Raw genomic sequence first — 15,466 nt, 5'->3', positions numbered from 1 at the left:
GAATCAGTAATTAATCTACATAATAAGGGGTTGGTATTCCTAATATCTCACTCTTTTTTCCAAATTTAATTTTCATTCTTTTCCTTTTCTTTTCATTTTCTCAATTCTGGATTTTTGCCGGCTATCTAAAAAGAATAAAAAAATTTAACTAAATTCTATTTACTTAACTGTCAACGCTGTTCTCACCCATACACACACTCCCCCCACTCAGAAACTCAAACTCACTTTCTCACTCCTTTTTTTCACACACATATATACATTTACAATTCAAAATCTCAAAAATAATTTCTCCACACTTTACTTGAATTTAATAATACAATTTTCCTTTAAATTTGACTCTTAAGATATTCTAAACTCACTACTTTCTTTCTTTTTCTTTTACTCAACACGTAATGGCACATGTTTCCATATAGCTCTCTACGCTACACTATCTCACTCTCTACACTACATTGATTGTTTTTTCTCATTGCTTAAACGATTGAAAACCCTCACATAGGAATAACGTAATAGTTTTTTTAACTAAGTGCGTCTTAGCCCGTTAGATAATGTTAGCTATAGTATGGACCAAAAAGTGGGCAGCTAGTATTTGTATACGTTTGTTGAAGATTTTATATATATTTCAACCAAGAGAAGAAAACATTTATAAAGAAGATATTCAAGGAATATTAGGGCTAGGCGAAACTGATTTTAATTAGACAGTATTGTATTGTAGTGAAGAGGACAGAAACAAGTGAAAAATAACCTAAAGCCCATAGTAGATGAGTAATTTCAAATATATTTTGAGGGGAAGCCAAAGTTTTGGCATGTGCCACTGGATATACTTCATATGTTCCTCTCAGTGTTCTCAGAAAATAAACGGGTGATAAAAATATTCAGGGGCGTGCCGCCGTCGACCGTATCTAAGGCAAGATGTTTTTCTGATCTCATCTTCAACACCGATCCAAGAATCAAATCAGAGTTGTATCCTAGCCACCGAACAAGTAACTGTTTCTTACCCCTGTGAGTACGAGTCTTTAATATCTTTTTAATTTGATAGATTTTACTATTATTTTTAACTATTTGTAATTCATAGTCATAAAAGCCGCCGAGAATCTCTTCATCTTTGGTATCGCGCAAAAGACAAGTTATGGGTTTAGTGTCTAGGATTTTTGCCACTTTAAAAAGTTCTGTGGACCACAAGTAACTCCCCTTTTCAAAAACATTAGTTTTTCTATTAATTCGAACAGTATCACCAACATTGAATTTTTTTATGGACAATCGTTTCATTGGAACATTGTTTAAGAAAGGTATCAATTGTATCATGATCAGAATGATGAACTTCCGTTGGGGTTGAGTGGGACAATGATCGATGAGGTCGTTGATTATAAATCAACATGATTTTATCTAAATCATGAATAAAAGCAGACATATTTTTCAATGTACAGTATCTTGAAATCAAAAGACGTATAGCTCTTATCAATCGTTTGGCCAATGCAGCCTTTATAGGACTATGACTATGACAGATCAGTGTATTATACTTCACTAGTACTTTTGCAACAAGGGGATTAACAAATTCACTACCGCGATCCGTTTGAATTTTTTTTTACGAATCCCGTTTGTGAATACTTTCAATAGCCTGAGCAACTTCAACACCTTTCTTTGATCCCAGTGGAAAGGCATATGCATAACGACTATAAACACTGATTGCAAGTAGCATTTACTTGTACGTTGTATTGTGACGTCTTTGAATCTCATCTAGAGTTAAGAGATCTGCTTTCATTATATGCAATAGGAAAAAGGCTTTAGTTTTTCGATAATGATTAGCACGAAGCCTACGATTTCTATGCAGAGTGTAACTCGATTCATTTTGTAGATAGTCTTGTACACTTTTAGTCTGAACACCAGTGACTTTTGAAAGAGTCGTGGGAAAACTTAAACTCCCCGCTTCACCAATATTTTCATAAACACACTTCAGAACTTCAACCATTTTGAACGTAAGCACGTAGTGCAACGTCCGCTACCTTTTCGTATACTATTGGTTGGCGATGGGTGTGATGGCGACATTGACTTGATACGTTTTTGCTTTTGTCTAGCTATCAGATGTGTGCTGCTCCTCTTCACAATAGTCAAGTTTCCACTAGGTGTGCTAGTAATTTCCAATATTGATTTAAAATCTTCTTCTTCTCCTTCTTCATGTTCATATTTCAATGGTGTTGATGATGGTGCATGTTCATTTAATTTTTTTAGAATTTGTCTATTGCTAAAAAGGCTTTTGGGGAAGTTTAATGTATATAGAAAGTTATATAGATGAGCGTCATATGATAATAGTCCTTAACGATTTGTAACCATATCATAGAGTAAATCAAGTAGATTATAGCTCTTGCCCTGAATTATAATCCCTTTCCCGTTGCTATCAACTTGACTATGATCTTGACCGCTTCCAATGAGATATTTTGTCGGTCGTTACCTTTCTTAACGATATAAGTTCAACATAGGATTTCATAATTTCGATACAGTTATTTTCACTTTTTACTTCTCCCAATGAGTTCCAGCAGCAGCCGCCGCAGCAGCAGAATCTTTAGGAGATGATTTTTTTTTGTGATCAATAACACTGGTCTTTACACGAAAGGGCTTATGTTTGTCCACTCGGCGAAGTGAATCTTGAAGTAAAAGCAGTTTTTATCATTCTCAATATTCTCGTTGTCGATGAATTTACTCAGATTGTTCTCAAATTGTTCCACGGGTGAGAGAGCGGATTCTATTGGAGTCAATTTATAGGGTTTGGCCATTTTCTAGAGAAAACTGTCTACATGTCCTGCAATTATTGGCAGTTAAAGTGTGAAAAAGCTACCGCCCGCCTGAAGAAAATTTTTCCTTTTAAAATTCTTTCCTTTCTTTTTAGAGGCCAATGTACGTACAATTGAACAGATATTAGATTAATGAAATCCCTGTCGATACCATATTTTCACTTGCCAGGTACAACCTACAATAATCTCACCCATTTTTACACCCTCCTTTAGCTCAAACCCTCTTGGCAAATTCATAGTCGATAGTGGTGCATTGACGCTCGTAAAGTGAATCGTAAAACGAGGCGATGGGCGGAAATTGTTCCTCAGAAGGCCTTGCGGTGGAGTTGTAGTAGTCATACGGATATGTGCCCTTACACGTTAATAAATCATACATTTCACCGTCTGGAAAGTGCTGTTTAAGGAGATATGGCTTAAGGAGGGGGAAACTATTAAAATCGTCACTTTTCTGCACTTCAATGAGTGGTCTACGATTTCTATGCAGAGTGTAACTTGATTCATTTTGTAGATAGTCTTGTACACTTTTAGTCTGAACACTAGTGACTTTGGAAAGAGTGGTGGGGTAACTAAACTCCCCGCTTCACCAATATTTTCATAAACACACTTCAGAACTTCAACCATTTTGAACGTAAACACGTAGTGCAACGTCCGCTACCTTTTTGTATACAAGTGGTTGGCGATGGGGGTGATGGCGACATTGACTTGATACGTTTTCGCTTTTGTCTAGCTATCAGATGTGTGCTGCTCCTCCTCACCATAGTCAAGTTTCCACTAGGTGTGCTAGTATTTTCCAAGATTGATTTAAAATCATCTTTGTCTCCTTCTTCATGTTCATATTTTAATGGTGTTGACGATGGTGTATGTTCATTTAATTTTTTTAGAATTTTTCTATTGCTAAAAAGGCTTTTGGGGAAGTTTAATGTATATAGAAAGTTATATAGATGTGCGTCATATGATAATAGTCCTTAACGATTTGTAACCATATCATAGATTAAATCAGGTAGATTATAGCTCTTGCCCTGAATTATAATCCCTTTCCCATTGCTATTAACTTGAATATGATCTTGACCACTTTCCATGAAATATGTTAGGAGTCGTTTAAATTGTTCACGATATTAGTTGGGCCATAGATTTACAATTTTAAAAAAAAATGTATACAATTCCTCCTTCTTTAATTGTGTTCCAGCAGCAGCAGCAGCAGCAGCAGCATCAGAATCCTAAGGAGATGATTATTTTTTGTGATCAATACTAATGGTCTTCGCACGATAGGGCTTATGTTTGTCCACTCGGCGAAGTGCATCTTGAAGTAAAAGCAGTTTTTATCATTCTCAATATTCTCATTGTCGATGAATTTACTCAGATTGTTTTCAAATTGTTCCACGGGTGAGAGAGCGGATTCTATTGGAGTCAATTTATAGGGTTTGGCCATTTTCTAGAGAAAACTGTCTACAAGTCCTGCAATTATTGGCAGTTAAAGTGTGAAAAAGCTACCGCCCGCCTGAAGAAAATTTTTCCTTTTAAAATTCTTTCCTTTCTTTTTAGAGGCCAGTGTACGTACAATTGAACAGATATTAGATTAATGAAATCCCTGTCAACACCATATTTGAGTATGGCTTTCCTAAGCGAGGGTTTTGAAGTGCTTAGAACTGAAAATAAATGTCTATTTTCATGTAGTTTCCTCAGTGTCATGATAGCAACTAATAGGTCTTTTTACTGTTCACAGGGAGATATACTGTAATTTCATTGTCAAAAATATCTGTGACTACACGCAGATCCTTGGGTGTATTTTGATGAGGATCCAATAGGATATAGCTGTAGGGTTTATTAGTTGCCTGATTGTATGCTGAGAGCAGAAATTTAAGGGCGCTGGGGTATATTTGTTTATTGAGAGTTATTAGTGAGCTAGAGTCACGAACAACTTTGTAGATGATATAGTAGGTGCAGTTTAATGCAAGTGTTCGCATACATTTGCTCTGATGAAAGAGCTTGTGTAGAACTAGAGTAACAAAAAACCAACAAAGAGGAAAATCTCTAAAAAAAAAAAAAAACGAGACTGTGGCCAGTGGAGAGAAAAGAAAACAACAGAAACAAAACAACGCGGATATTTCGCCTGTATACAAACAAGGCGTCTTCAGCACGAAAGACACACAAGAAGAACAAGATAAAAAAAAATAAATAATAAAACTAAAAAACCAATAAAACCACCACCAAAAAAAACAACAACAAAAAAAATGTACAATCGGCGCAAACTGATCCACGTAGGGAAAAGATGCTAATATAGAGTTACTTCAGTGAGGACACCAGAGTAACTGAGGAAAAATAAAAAACTGTGAATTAATTTAATTATTCAGTTGCGAAATAATTCTTTTGTAAGCTATTGCTGAAGTAAACCGTCTTGTTCTAGCAGGTAAAATAGTCCCCTGGTTATTATTTAAAAATATTTATTCCCTTATTAACTGTTGATTCATTCTTTATAAGGTTATAATAAATTGGATCAATATTTAAATTACCCGTATCCCTATTTATGGAAAGGTTAGCAAATATATGTTTTTTTAGTTTCTATGGCTTCCCTGGCCCATTGGGTGTACCCCTTATCATTAGAAATAGCCAAGGCTTCATCAAATTTTACAAAATGATCTAGTTGAAGCCAAATATGCTCTGCTAAAGCTGAAACGAAAGTTTCTGGAGGACTTGCTTAATTGTAGGGTTTTTTCTATTGAGTTTCGGTGTTCAATAAACCTTTCAACAAATTGTTGGTGAGTCCTACCAATATAGAACTTCCCACAAGAACACGAAATTTTATACACCCCCCTTACTAAATTTCCCCGAGTTAAATCCTTACCAGAACTAAAAAAAACTACCCATTGGCCTCAGCGATTGGAAACAAGTATCAATACCAAATTTACGTAAAACCCGTAAACGTTTTTCCCCCAAACCAGGTGCGTATGGTAATAAAATGAAAGTTTTTTATACAACTAAATCTAAAGACTGAGAAACCTCAATAACCCTACTATTATGCTTAACCCATCTATTTTCAATTATTTTATCAATGCACTTAATTGGATAACTATTACAAAACAAAATATCCCTCAAGTATAACAATTCCGAATCCAGAAATTCCTGGGAACCAATTCTAAAGGCTCTATCCACTAGTGAAATTACAACCCCCCTTTTCACCTATAGAGGGTGGAAAGAATGAAAATTTAAATACCTATCATTGTGCGTTGGTTTTTTGTAAATCGAGAAAAGTAAATGGAGATCCCTATTAATTGATAAAATATCCAGAAAAGGTAATTTATTAGTATCCTCAAACTCAACTGTAAATTTAATATTATTATCAAAACTATTTAAATGCTTACAAAATAGGTCTAAGGAGTCCAATTCATGTTTCCAAACACTCACCACATCATCCATGAACCTACCCCAGTTTATAGCGGAGGTTTCAATGGCATCTATGAATAGATTTGCCAATAAAGGAGAAAGAGAAGCCGCCATAGGTAACCCAAAAATTTGCCTATAAAACTCCCCTCGAAAACCAAAATAAAAAGAAAATTCATTTACCAGAATAATTAGTCTCATAATGACATCAATATCCAAACTGGCTAACGTCACATCCTGTATTAAATCAAAGTGTTTTTCTAATTTACTTTTTAAAATATCCTCGCACCTTTTTAAATCACAATTTGAATACATGGACACAACATCAAAACTGCAAAGAATTGAACTACCCTCCAGCGTGAAATTTCGCAATTTATTAGTAAGATCAGTCGAATTTTTTAAATATGATTTTTGTGTTCCCAAAATTTAATTTACATTTTTTTATTTTTCCTCAGTTACTCTGGTGTCCTCACTGAAGTAACTCTATATTAGCATCTTTTCCCTACGTGGATCAGTTTGCGCCAATTGTACATTTTTTTTTTTTTTTGTTTTTTTTTTGGTGGTGGTTTTTTTGGTTTTTTTGTTTTTTTTTTGTTTTTTTTTTATTTTGTTGTTCTTGTGTGTCTTTCGTGCTGAAGACGCCTTGTTTGTATACAGGCGAAATATCCGCGTTGTTTTGTTTCTGTTGTTTTCTTTTCTCTCCACTGGCCACAGTCTCGTTTGTTTTTTTTTTTTTATAGATTTTTCTCTTTGTTGTTTTTTTGTCATTGCTGGCCAGTTCGAATTAATATATTTAATTCGTCAATTGTACGGGCAACAATAAGCCGCTTCTGTCAATTATTATTTGTCTTTAGTTAAAAAAACATGTAAATCTATTAAATCAACAAATTTTCTTAAAAAATTGCAAGAAGGAATCAGTGATTCCGAAATCTTTTAAAATATGTACCCATTTTGGAACTGAAAATGAAACAAAATTAAAAAATAAATTAAGCCTAATAGCTTTAAATCACGTAATTTATGAACAAAAACAGAGACGTTTTCAACTGTCTAAGGACTTAAATTCTTTTGAAAACTTTTTAAGAAATAACCTTCCATCTGACATTTTTATACGAAATAAGGAAATGGCCATTAGATCTTTTCGCCATGATTTTCATTTGTCCAAGGTTCGTTTGTTTGACAAGTATAATAAAGTTTTGTTCCGGAAGGTCCAAGAGTAAGATGTTTTTTATTCTTGTAAGTTTGTTTGTCATTCAATTTAATACTTTTGTTCGACACCGCTGAATAACATACTAGAAACCGTTTTATCGACAGATTCTAAATTCTGTTTTCAAACACAGATCTCCTTTTCGCAAAGAGTTTCAAAGGTGGCGTCGGGACTTATGGCTTCCCTAAATAAGGTTGATACTCCTCAAGAACTCAGAGCTGAGATCGTAAGAAAACTAAACACCTTTAATATGAACTTAATTGGTAAAGACATTTCACAAAAAAATAATGACATTAAAATCCTTTCTGATTTGAAAAAGGATAAATTCCTTACTATCACCTGAGCCGATAAGGGAAACACGATCGTAATTATGAACACTGAAGACTATAATAATCAATTGAATTCCATTATTTCGGACACTATTACATACAAAAAACTTGATTTTGATCCTACAGATAAATATGTAGAATCAACAATAAAGGAATTAGACTCAATGAAAAATAATCTTCACATTACCCCACAGTTTTATAACAAATATTATCCTAGGGGTTGTTCAGTACCCAAGATCTATGGTCTACCTAAGATTCATAAGACTGGCTCCCCCCTCCGCCCCATTATGTCAACTTTTCTGTCACCTGTTTCAAAATTAGGAAAATGGTTGTCGGTAGCTTTGCGTCCACTTTTGGGAACACGAAAATCATATTTGAAAAATTCGACTGATCTTACTAATAAATTGCGAAATTTCACGCTGGAGGGTAGTTTAATTCTTTGCAGTTTTGATGTTGTGTCCATGTATTCAAATTGTGATTTAAAAAGGTGCGAGGATATTTTAAAAAGTAAATTAGAAAAACACTTTGATTTAATACAGGATGTGACGTTAGCTAGTTTGGATATTGATGTCATTATGAGACTAATTATTCTGGTAAATGAATTTTCTTTTTATTTTGGTTTTCGAGGGGAGTTTTATAGACAAATTTTTGGGTTACCTATGGGGGCTTCTCTTTCTCCTTTATTGGCAAATCTATTCATAGATGCCATTGAAACCTCCGCTATAAACAGTTTTAGAATCTCCCCTTGCTTCTGGGGTAGGTTCATGGATGATGTGGTGTGCGTTTGGCAACATGGATTGGACTCCTTAGACCTATTTTGTAAGCATTTAAATAGTTTTGATAATAATATTAAATTTACAGTTGAGTTTGAGGATAATAATAAATTACCTTTTCTGGATATTTTATTAATTAAAAGGAATCTCCATTTACTTTTCTCGATTTACAGAAAACCAACGCACAATGATAGGTATTTAAATTTTCATTCTTGCCACCCTATGTCGGTGAAAAGGGGGTTTGTAATTCCACTAGTGGATAGAGCCTTTAGAATTTGTTCCCAGGAATTTCTGGATTCGGAATTGTTATACTTGAGGGATATTTTGTTTTGTAATAGTTATCCATTTAAGGTCATTGATAAAATAATTGAAAATAGACGAGTTAAACATAATAGTAGGGTTATTGAGGTTTCTCAATCTTTAGATTTAGTTGTATCAAAAAGCTTCATTTCATTACGATATGTACCGTGTGTGGGGAAGAAACTTTTACGGGTTTTACGTAAATTTGGTTTTGATACATGTTTCCAATCGTTGAGTCCAATGGGTAGTTTTTTTTAATTCTGTTAAGGATGTATTACTTGGGAAAATCTACTAAGGATTGTATTGAAAACTCTTCGTTCTCTTATGAAGTTCTGAATCCTTAAAAAACACCGACAAATGGTTGAACGGCTTGTTGAACACCATAATTCAATAGAAAAAAAACCTACAATTAAGCAAGCCTACAGAAACTTTCGTTTCAGCTTTAGCAGAGCATATTTGGCTTCAACCAGATCATTTTGTAAAATTTGATGAAGCCTTTGCTATTTCTAATGATAAGGGTTACACCCAATGGGCCAGGGAAGCCATAGAAATTAAAAAACATATGTTTGCTAACCTTTCCATAAATAGGGACACGGGTAATTTAAATATTGACCCAATTTATGATAACCTTCTAAAGAGTGAATCAACAATCAATAAGTGAGAATATATTTTAAATAATCACCAGGGGACTATTTTAGCTGCTAGACCAAAACGGTTTGTTTCAGTAATAGCTAACAAAAGGATTATTTCGCAACTGAATAATTAAAGTACTTTACAGTTTTTTATTTTTCCTCAGTTACTCTGGTGTCCTCTCTGAAGTAACTCTATATTAGCATCTTTTCCCTACGTGGATCAGTTTGCGCCGATTGTAAATTTTTTTTTTTTTTTGGGTTTTTTTTGGTGGTGGTTTTTTTGGTTTTTTAGTTTTATTATTTATTTTTTTTTATCTTGTTGTTCTCGTGTTTCTTTCGTGCTGAAGACGCCTTGTTTGTATACAGGCGAAATATCCACGTTTGTTTTGTTTTTGTTGTTTTCTTTTCTCTACACTGGCCACAGTCTCGTTTTTTTTTTTTTTTTTTTAGATATTTTTCTCTTTGTTTTTTTTTTTTAATGGCTGGCCAGTTCGGATTAAGATCTTTCATTCGTCATTTGTAAGGGAAACAATAAGCCACATCTGTCAATTATTATTTGTCTTTATTTAAAAAATATTAAAATCTGTTTAATAAAAAAATGTTATAAAAAAATTTAAATAAGGAATCTGTGATTACGAAATATTTTAAAATAGGTAACAAGTTTTTAAATGAAAATTAAACAAAATTAGAAAATAAATTAAGCCTAATAGCTTTAAATCACGTAATTTAGGAACAAAAACAGAGACGTTTTCAACTGTATACTACTACTACTAAGAACTCACCGCAGCACCAAGCCCCTAGAGGCCAACGCAGCTACGCAGGCTCCTCCTCCATCCCAATCTGTTCAAAGCCTCGCTTTTTACACCTACCCACGACGTTCCCATTTCCTGTAAATCTTTTTTTATGACGTCCTCCCACCCCAGACGGGGACGACCTGCTTTCCGTTTAGCCCTAGATGGTTGGCCGAAAAGAACAATCTTTGGCAATCTGTCATCCTTCATCCGAACAACATGCCCTAACCACCTCAACCTTTCTTTCATTATAAACCTAGAAAGCGGTATTGAACCACATTTTTCGTATAGCCTATTGTTTGAAATACGGTCAGTCAACCGGGTACCCAGAACAATCCTTAAGCAATTTCTCTGGAAAACATCTAGCAAATCTTCATCCGCTTTTCGGAGCGTCCATGCTTCAGAGCCATATTTGACCACTGTCATCACTGTAGCTTCTAAGATTCTAATCTTGGTTTGACTAATCTTGGTCTTGGTCAACTGTCTAAGGACTTAAATTCTGTTGAAAACTTTTTGAGAAATAACCTTCCATCTGATATTTTTATACGAATTAAGGAAATGGCCATTAGATCTTTTCGCCATGATTTTCATTTGTCAAAGGTTCGATTGTTTGACAAGTTTAATAAACTTGTGTTTGAGAATTTCCAAGATTCAGATGTTTTTTATCCTCGTCATTGTCTGGGTCCAGCAATTAAGAATTTGTCTTCTAAGCCTCTTAATATTAAACAGGAAGCCGTTTTGTCGAAGGGTTCTAAGTTCTGTTTTCCAACACCAGTCTCCTATTCAAAAATAATTTCAAAGGTGGAGTCAGGAATTATGGCTTCTATAGATAAGGTTGATACTCCTCAAGAACTCAGAGCTGAGATTGTAAGAAAACTAAACACCTTTAATATGAACTTAATTGGTAATGACATTTCACAAAAAAATGACATTAAAATCCTTTCTGATTTGAAAAAGGATAAATTCCTTACTATCACCAGAGCCGATAAGGGAAACACGATCGTAATTATGAACACTGAAGACTATAATAATCAATTGAATTCCATTAATTCGGACACTATTACATAAAAAAAACTTGCTTTTGATCCTACAAATAAATAAATAAAATCAACAAGAAAGGAATTAGAGTCAATGAAAAATAATTTTCACATTACCCCACAGTTTTATAACAAATATTATCCTAGGGGTTGTTCGGCACCCAAGATCTATGGTCTAAATAAGATTCATTAGATTGGATTCCCCCTCCACCCCATTGTGTCAACTTTTCTGTCACCTGTTTCAAAATTAGGAAAATGGTTGTCAGTAGCTTTGCGTCCATTTTTGGGAACACAAAAATCATATTTAAAAAATTCGACTGATCTTACTAATAAATTGCGAAATTTCACGGTGGAGGGTAGTTCAATTCTTTGCAGTTTTGATGTTGTGTCCATGTATTCAAATTGTGATTTAAAAAGGTGTGAGGATATTTTAAAAAGTAAATTAGAAAAACACTTTGATTTAATACAGGATGTGACGTTAGCCAGTTTGGATATTGATGTCATTATGAGACTAATTATTCTGGTAAATGAATTTTCTTTTTATTTTGGTTTTCGAGGGGAGTTTTATAGACAAATTTTTGGGTTACCTATGGGGGCTTCTCTTTCTCCTTTATTGGCAAATCTATTCATAGAAGCCATTGAAACCTCCGATATACACTGATCTAGAACCTCGCATTACGTCTGGAGTTTTATTAAGGATAATGTAATTTGTGCTTGGAAGCATAAATTGGGCTCCTTAAACCTTTTTTTTAAGCATTTAAATAGTTTTGATTATGATATTAAATTTACAACTGAATTTAAAGATACTATTAAATTAACTTTTCTGAATATTTTATTAATTAAGAGGGATCTCCATTTACTTTTCTCGATTTACAGAAAACCAACGCACAATGATAGGTATTTAAATTTTCATTCCTGCCACCCTATGTCGGTGAAAAGGGGGGTTATAATTTCACTAGTGAATAGAGCCTTTAGAATTTGTTCCCAGGAATTTCTGGATTCGGAATTGTTATACATGAGGGATATTTTGTTTTGTAATAGTTATCCAATGAATTTCATTGATAAAATAATTTAAAATAGACGGGTTAAACATAATAGTAGGCTTATTGAGGTTTCTCAGTCTTTAGATTTAGTTGTATCAAAAAGCTTCATTTCATTATGATATGTACCTGGTTTGGGTGAAAAAATTTCACAGATTCTGCGTAAATTTGGTAGTGATACATGTTTCCAATCGTTGAGGGCAATGATTAGTTTTTTTTTAGTTCTGGTAAGGATTTAACTCAGGAAAATTTAGTAAGTGGGGTTTATAAAATTACGTGTTCTTGTGGGAAGTTCTATATTGGTAGGACTCACCAACAATTTTTTGAAAGGTTTATTGAACACCGAAACTCAATAGAAAAAACCCTACAATTAAGCAAGCCTCCAGAAACTTTCGTTTCAGCTTTAGCAGAGCATATTTGGCTTCAACCAGATCATTTGGTAAAATTTGATGAAGCCTTGGCTATTTCTAATGATAAGGGGTACACCCAATGGGCCAGGGAAGCCATAGAAATTAAAAAAAATATGTTTGCTAACCTTTCCATAAATAGGGATACAGGTAATTTAAATATTGACCGAATTCATGATAACCTTCTAAAGAGGGAATAAACAGTCAATAAGGGAGTAAAGATTTTAAATAATCACCAGGGGACTATTTTACCTGCTAGACCAAAACGATTTGCTTCAGTAATAGCTAACAAAAGGATTATTTCGCAACTGAATAATTAAAATAATTTACAGTTTTTTATTTTTCCTCAGTTACTCTTGTGTCCTCACTGTAGTAACTCTATATTAGCATCTTTTCCCTACGTGGATCAGTTTGCGCCGATTGTAAATTTTTGTTTTTTTTTGTTTTTTTTTTTTGGTGGTGGTTTTATTGGTTTTTTACTTTTATTTATTTTTTTTTTATCTTGTGTGTCTTTTGTGCTGAAGACGCCTTGTTTGTATACAGTCAAAATATCTGCGTTGTTTTGTTTTTGTTGTTTTCTTTTCTCTTCACTGGCTACAGTCTCGTTTGTTTGTTTTTTTTATAGGTTTTTCTCTTTGTTCGCTTTTTGTCATGGCTGGCCAGTTCGGCTTAAGATCTTTCATCTAGAGTAACGGAAATCTGTTCATTATGAGAGCGAACAGTGAACATTTGCAGCATTTCCTGAGACCATTGCTCAATAGATTCAGTCAGATCTTCAACAATTATCCAAGAGTTTGGTTTAATAATGTTGAACAAATAAAGTTACTATATGAATTTTATCTACAAAATTCTCGCAATGCGAATTGCTAGTATATTATTATATGACTCCGGCCAAACGCCTTAACTATAGTAGTTTTTTTTCAACTTTTTCGTACACCCTTTATTGCACTTTTTTATGATTTTGGTTAAGAGTACTGTATTGACCGACATTGATAGACCTCACACAACCGATCTGAATGGTGTTTTAAATTGATACGTGTTCCCTTCAACAATTCACCTACAGCTAACTGTAGACTATAGTTGTATAATGACTAAATAGGGGGTTAATTCAAATATTTGTTTTATGTTTCTATCTGAAGCCCCGGAGAATGCTATAGCATTTAAGCATTTAAATGCACTTTTTGAGGCTTCAGGACTCCTTCTTCAATCAAAGATATCCACTGACCCTCCAGAATAATAATTGATGCCATGCTATATATCCATATTAATATTTTTTTGGCTCTCAACTTTTAATGGGTAATTTCCAATTTTCAGTTTTCTTTTGGACAAATTTCCATCAAAATTATTTTAATTTTCGGGATTTAGCAATGCGACAGCCGGCCTTTATCTAAAGACAATTTACCCGCGTGAGGTTTTTTTGTTAATCAAGCCTTTTTTTTTGCTTGAGTGGTGCTAGAGCCTCTGCCCTTTGGGATTGACGTGTTGCAAAAAAAATCCTATTTTTAATCTTTCGCCCCTTTCTCGGGTCACTTTACTTGTTTTCAAACTAAACACCAAATATAAGCCTTATAATATTGTGCTTCTACCTTTATTTTACTTTAAGAAACAAGACATATACCACTTTTGATTATGCTATAATGGCTCCCTACCACCACATTAGAGGAATATTTCAAAAATCAAGTACATAATCAAGTTTTATCCAAGCAAACAAGAATACCCCAGCTCTTTGCACTTTTCACAGAGATATTGGCGAACAAGAATACCCCAGCTCTTTGCACTTTTCACAGAGATCTTGGCGATGCGGCTTACGTGGACCAGATCCATTTCGCTTTTCCAAAGGTACCTACAAATAAACGATATGTAAAAATAAATAGGTATGAATACATCCTTTGCTGGGAGACCCACCCAATGCTTTCCAAGGTTTTTGAAGCACGTAAATTCTAATGCGTCGCAGAATATTCCCAAAATACCATCTAATTTTTACCGAATTACAAGCACTATACAAAAACTATACAAATACTACAAATAACGCTGGCCTTTATTCATGAGAAGTTATTACTACTGTTACTACAATAAAAACTCATTGCTGTCCCAAGCAGCCTAAAGTCACCTCAACTGATAGAAAACAAAGAGTTACACTTTTTACAGTGATAGACAAAATAAAACTTCATCTAATAACATGAATAACAGTGGTATTTTTTGCAGTAGTTGTTTTTGCAATGACCGAAAAAATGATGATGCAAGAAATGACTTTTTGGTAAAATAAAAACGAGTTGTTGGCAAATTTTTTATTTTCAAAACTTTTCATAGCTTATCAAAAAGTTAGTGGTAAGAAAATGTTAGTAGGGAGTGATTCGCGCAAATAACAATCGAAACTTAAAATAAATTTTGATGGAAATTTATGCATAAGAAAACTCTAAATTTCAAAATTACCCATCAAAAATTTAAGGGCAAAAAATTATTAATGTGTGTATCTAGTTGGGCATCAATTATTATTCTGGAGGGTCAATGAATCTCTTTGGGCTTAGGAGGAGTCCCGAATGTAGTGTAGCTATAATATAAGAGAGAGGGCAGGTGGGAGATTACTGTAGTAATATAAAAGAGAGGGCAGGTGGGAGATTACTGTAGTAATATAAGAGAGAGGGGTAATAGGACATTACTGTGTCAATTAAAGAGAGAGAGGTAATAGGACATTACTGTGTCAATTAAAGAGAGAGGGGTAATAGGACATTACTGTGTCAATTAAAGAGTGAGGGGTAATAGAACATTACAGTGTTAATTAAAGAGAG

General features: G+C 33.9%; 1 protein-coding gene across 2 annotated transcripts in view; it reads right to left on the bottom strand.

Moving 5' to 3' along the window:
- Window positions 1–14,249: 14,249 nt before the first annotated feature.
- The window catches only part of LOC148952274 (zygote arrest protein 1.S-like), a 177,207-nt gene continuing 175,990 nt past the window's right edge, over window positions 14,250–15,466 (bottom strand). For both annotated transcript variants that reach the window (XM_089088910.1, XM_089088911.1), the window contains exon 5: window positions 14,250–14,520. In XM_089088910.1, coding sequence (XP_088945036.1) covers window positions 14,413–14,520 — 108 coding nt within the window. In that variant the 3' untranslated portion in view covers window positions 14,250–14,412. The remainder of the gene's footprint in view (window positions 14,521–15,466) is intronic.

Source organism: Artemia sp. Qi Xiang Cuo, chromosome 5, assembly GCF_049724085.1.
Source record: "Artemia sp. Qi Xiang Cuo chromosome 5, ASM4972408v1, whole genome shotgun sequence".
Classification (NCBI taxonomy): domain Eukaryota; kingdom Metazoa; phylum Arthropoda; class Branchiopoda; order Anostraca; family Artemiidae; genus Artemia; species Artemia sp. Qi Xiang Cuo.
The sequence above is the reverse complement of the archived record's forward strand: the minus strand, read 5'-3'. Positions and strand labels throughout refer to the sequence as shown.